Genomic DNA, 6,000 nt, shown 5'->3' on the forward strand with positions numbered 1-6,000 from the left:
ATATCATTAATGAGTTGTTTTAGTCCAACAATTGGTATCAGAACCCAAGTTCAGTAGGACGACTATGACAATGATTGAGTGATTGTGTGTGACTCAATTTGCTTACCCTTACGAACTTTGAGATGCGCACGCAAGAAGAAGCTAGTTGTGAGTGGTACATGGTGAATCTCCAAAATTAGCCTTTGGATCGAGGTAATGGGCGCATGGAACTTGATTCGAAGGGGAGACCCGTGGATTGTGATAGTGGACTACGTGAAATAGTGTCCCACATTGGTAGCTGAAAAAACTTGGGAGCTTATGCATAAAATGTGGTGGACTTGACCCAAAACGAACAACATCATGCCGTTTTAGCCCAACAGTTTAAAACAATACGTAATTGTCTATATATGTGTGTGTAAGTATAATTTGATAATGTAGAAAACTTTTGCATTATATAAAATATTATTATTAATTTGAGTATGCTATCTAAGAATAAATTCAAATTGGAAATGATATGGTTGTACAAAACTACAAAATGAAGGGTGTCCTACCCAGAAACTCAAACCATGTGGGAGTGGGGTATAGCACACACTATTAATTACAAGGGTATGGGTCTTGTAAACTACGAGACATTAGTATATAACTGTCTTTCTCCTAGCACCCTAGCATATGCCATTGTTTCCAATTTTGAGGAATTCATTATGGGAACAATGTGCATTTGCATTTAAACAAATCTAATGAAGTCCAAACAAAAACACCCTTGTTACTTGCCACATGAATTGGTGTCAGCCCCATATTCAATTCACTTTCATGAATGTGAAATAGATATCTCTCTTCTTCTTTTTTTTTTGGGGTGGGGGTTAATTTACCTAAACTATTTCATAATGGAATCCATTTACAGTAGTAATAATAGGCAAGAAACTCATATTTTTGGATATATTTTGCCTTCTATTTGCTGCACTTTAATTGTGTTTGAGCTTAATTGCAAGCATTTTATACTTATTAAGTGTGTCATGTTGTGTAGGAGGTGATTTCGAGCTAAGGAGTAATTGCGGAGCGAGAATAGACTCTTTGGGGCTTCAAAGTTGAGTTCGTGGTTCGCGGATCAAGTGGTAGTAGCAGATTCAAGAGTTTAAAACTTTAAATCAACGAGTCCGAATACAATTTCACATACTATTATATTATGACAATTATACTATATTATAAGTATGAAGCCCAAAATTGAGAATTGAATTACCAAAATACCCATCAAAAACTAAATGACCATTTTAATCTTTAAACTAAGCCTAATTCCTATAAGAGTTCCTATACAAGTGAATAGTTTCAATTAAAACAAAATACAAAATAGTAAATTACCCCTTTAAAAACAATAAAGTATAAAATTAAATGACTATTTTGCCCCTCATTTAAAGACTACTCCAACAATTTTCTTGAACCAAATAGTAAAATTACCTTCGAAATTACTGCTTCATCATTAATGTATGAAGCCATAAATTTATTAAAATTCGTCTTGAAATATATACCATTTAATCCCTTATTTTAATTTCAATAAATGATTAGCCAAATAATTAACGTAGATGAGTGTAATGAAAGTTGTAGTAAATGTGGAAAACGAAATTAAAAGTCCTACCAAGCCTACCGTAAGTTAGAATTCACGCGCAATAAGTTTCAGAAATATATATATATATATATATATATATATATATATATATATATATATATATATATATAGTCGAGAAAAGTGAAGATGAGACGACATACCACATCCGCCATTTTTTTCAATGTTGCATAAAGTAAAGTGTACATTTAAATACAAAAGATTGCTCTAGATGACAAGAAAATTCCAGAAACTAGATTTGCGTACATTCTGCTCCACAAAATTGACAGTAAAATTGCTGAAGTTGAAATATTTCATTTCATGCAAAATATTTTTCCTGTAACTCTTCAATCACGACAGTATCCCTTTGATGTATTTCATAATCATGATGTCACATGCTAATCCCTAATTGTTCATAGTAGGCCAGTAAGTCTTACCTAAACCAATTATCAAATCTGACTATAATAAAGAGAATCTTACATAAATATCCCAAATAATTATAGACTTATTAAAACTAATCCAACACATATAAATTAAAATTGAAAATCTAAATAAATAAGGTTCTTTCTTTCCAAAAATCACACGCAAAGATCTCTTTCCATAATTTTTAAACATGATCAACATCATTAGATGCGAGACGGAAAGACAATTTCATGGATGAGGTAGCAAACAACATGATGAAATACAATATATATATATAAAAGCCAAAAAGGACCATTTTCAATGGGTATGGTTGAAATTCACTGAAAATATATAGATGAGTCAATATACAAATTTTGAGGAAGATTGGAGGTGACTTCGACTGATTTGGTATCAAAATTCATAGTTAAAATCGAGTTACAAAAAATCTTCTGCGACACATGTATCAAACATGTATCACGTATGTATCACAAACACATGTATACGTGGATATACATGTGATACACATTTGATACAAATATGATATATATGTGATACACAACGTGATACACATATTATTTTTCATGTTTCATTTTCTACTTCAAAGTTTCAATTCAAACCACATCAAAACTTCGCCAAATCATCTCAAAATTGAGATTCAAACTCCTTAAGTGTACCAAATCTATTCTAATAACACACACTCAAAAGAAAACAAATATTTGACCCTTTTTGGCTACAAATAGCTAATTGGCTAATATTTATTACATTTGACTAATATTAGTAATATTTAATAAATTGGCCAATTTTTATAATAAGCTACTTAGAAATGGACATACCTAGTAGTAGGGGTGTACATGGATCGGGTTGGTTCGGTTTTTATCAAAATCAAACAAAATCAACTATATCGGTTTTGATTGATTCGGTTTTTGTCGGATTTGTCGGGGTTTCAAAATTTTTTATTACATGAATATTATTTTAATCTTGTTTTGTTAAAGTTATAAATAAAGTTTTGATTAGTGAATATATGTTTAGTAAATATTAAAAAAATTGACAAACATATGATTTATTAAAATATTCTAATGGGAGATCTTTTTTAGTAACACATGATAGTTATTTTCTTAGTTGTCTAACAATAATTTTTCATTAATATACGCATTCAAGGTTAACACATGAGAGGATCCCAAATATTTCTACAATTTTTAAAGAAAATTCAATATAAAGTCTTAAAAAATTTATAAAAATTATATATTTATATGTCGGTTTGGTTCGGATTTTTTACTCAATACCAAATCAAGTCAAACCAAACCTAGTTGTATTTTTTAATCGGTTTGATTTGATTTTTCGATTTGGTGTAGTTTTTCGGTTCGGTTTGAACACCCCTACCTAGTAGTTTCCCTATAATAAACTCACTTGTTTTTAGACCATATTTTCGTTATATTGCATTTTTATAATTTTTATGAATGAACATAGTTGGTAGTTCAAATAATCTTTGTTACATTGTATTTTTTTTAATTATTATGTTTTTCTTATAATGTTCTTTAGCCGAGGGTCTTTCGAAAACAGTTTTTCTACCTTCATAGGTAGGGGTAAGGTCTGCGTATACTTTACCCTCCCCATATTCCACTTGTCGGTTTCGATTGGGTTGTCGTTGTTGCATTTTTATTATATACCTTCTTTTATACCATGATCAAACATGAATCATTTGCTCAGAATACTGATCTTGTCCTATTTTTGTTTAAGGGTTTATAATCCATATAGATTGATCTTTTAATAGTGAACAAGATTCGGTTAAATGATTTTGCATTTTCAGTACTCTAATTATGATAGTCTAAGATCTTTATTCTGTGTGTCTTGTCCATACCTTGACTCACTAATTATGTCCCATAGGTTGCAATTAATGATCATGTCTCTTAATTATTTTGCTTCTACATTTTAATTTCAGTACAATCATACGTTAAAATTGAGATTTTTGTGCAACAAAAAGTATTATTATAGTCATGGAGTCTGAATCTGGTCACCCTGTTGAAAACCAAATTGTTGCTACACATTTTAATTCATTAATCAATCATGTCAAGTTGTCAATTCCAATAAGCCAACTGGAAACTACTAATGAGAGAGACAAAAAACACACAAAGGCGGCCCGGTGCAATAAACTCCGGCTATGTGCAGGTGCGGGAAATGATCGGGTCATAAGGGGTACACAATCTTACATGTATTTCTGCAAGACGCTATTTCCATGGCTTGAACCTGTGACCTTTTGGTCCCATGATAACAACTTTACCAATTACGACAAGTTATCCTCCGAACAAAAAAACAAAAAATAATTCCAAAAGTCCTGAGAACTTTTTGTAGGGTCATTTGCTTAATTTGGTTGCCAGACAAAAAAAGCCTGGGGAAAAAATAGCAGCTTCACTGCTTATTTTTCTCAATAAATCCCAACTACATAAACCCCTCGTCTCTTCTCACTCTCTACTTCCTCAACCATTTCTCTGCCTATCTCATTCTAGTATTTTAGACAAACATTGTTTGCAAACAAAGAAATTGCACTTTAATTGTCAATGGCTAGACCACAACAGCGATATAGAGGCGTTCGACAGAGACATTGGGGTTCTTGGGTCTCCGAAATTCGCCATCCTTTACTGTAAGTAGCCTTCTCCTTTTGAATTAAGCAATCGTTTCTGTCTTCGACTTGAACTCTATATATATGCACACACATTCGCACCCATTGTGACAAAAAAGAAATGGATGCTATCGTAATGCATATAACTTAAAATTCTGTGTCCGCATCTATTTCAAGCCATGGAAACAGTATCTTGCAAAAATGTAGGATAAAAGTGCGTACAATAGACCCTTGTGGTCTGGCTCTTCCCCGAATTCCGCACATAGCGGAAGCTTAGTGCACCTGACTGCCTCTATTTCGAGACTCAAAAGTTATTGAAATTTGGTAACGTAAAAATTAAATGGTATATTTTGGTTGTAGGAAGACAAGAATTTGGTTAGGAACATTTGAGACAGCAGAAGATGCAGCAAGAGCATATGATGAAGCAGCAAGGCTTATGTGCGGTCAAAGGGCTAGAACCAATTTCCCATACAACCCAAACATGCCACAAACATCTTCCTCCAAAATTCTCTCAGCTAATTTGACAGCCAAGTTGCACAAATGTTACATGGCTTCACTTCAAATGGCCAAAACCTCAGCACAACAACATAAAATCCAAGCTTCACATGTTAATGTACCAAAAAATACACCCATTCAAGAAAATGTTGCTTATGAAAAAAGGAAACAACAAATGGTAGCGCCAAAGCCATCATTATTGACACATGATGTGGAGAGCATACCACAAGTTGTTAAGCCACTTGAAGATGATCACATAGAACAAATGATTGAAGAACTATTGGATTATGGGTCCATTGAGCTTTGCTCTAATGTTACTTCTCAGTAAAAGAGATATTATAAAGCGATATCTTGGGCACGTACCTCGACTGCTTTTGGTGATGTTCCTCCTCATCAGTGATTGTCATCTCTCGGGTCTACATTGCTTCTGAACTAGAAACTACCCACTTTGCTAATTTAGCACAATTAGTACAAGTCTTTTTCATGAGCCTCTCTGTCTAAAATCTATACATCATTAGTAGTTAGGCCTTTCCTTCTCTTTGGTTCCTAGAGTTCTTGCTTTAAGAGAACCTTCTATTAGTTGTATGTCCAGTGTAATAAAAAGAAACATGTTACGGCACTATTAATATCATAAGTATCACATATATATTCCAGAGTACTACTTTCTTTATTATGACGTATTACATTTATGAGAAATTTAGATTAGCCAACTCTCTCTCTCTATATATAAAGCTGGAAAAAAGAGGAGTAACATGGCATATTTCTTTGGCTAGCTTTACCATTTATCCTTATCTTCATTTTTTTTTTTTTGGCTTTTTTGCCTCCTTTTGATCTGAACAGGTAAACCTATTCCAATTCTTTGGGTCATTAATTTATCTCTCATTTTTGCTATTTTATTGTTTCTTCGCTT

The 6,000-nt window shown here is 32.7% G+C and overlaps 1 protein-coding gene across 1 annotated transcript; it reads left to right on the forward strand.

Annotated features, from left to right (window-relative positions):
* The first annotated feature begins 4,416 nt into the window (after positions 1 to 4,416).
* LOC107815878 (ethylene-responsive transcription factor ERF003-like) lies at positions 4,417 to 5,709 on the forward strand. Its single transcript, XM_016641524.2, has 2 exons — positions 4,417 to 4,616; positions 4,956 to 5,709. Exons 1-2 carry the CDS (start codon positions 4,534 to 4,536, stop codon positions 5,416 to 5,418), a joined length of 546 nt encoding a protein of 181 aa, XP_016497010.1. The 5' UTR covers positions 4,417 to 4,533; the 3' UTR covers positions 5,419 to 5,709.
* The last annotated feature ends 291 nt before the right edge of the window (positions 5,710 to 6,000 follow it).

This window comes from Nicotiana tabacum, chromosome 8, assembly GCF_000715075.1.
Source record: "Nicotiana tabacum cultivar K326 chromosome 8, ASM71507v2, whole genome shotgun sequence".
In the NCBI taxonomy this organism is placed as follows: domain Eukaryota; kingdom Viridiplantae; phylum Streptophyta; class Magnoliopsida; order Solanales; family Solanaceae; genus Nicotiana; species Nicotiana tabacum.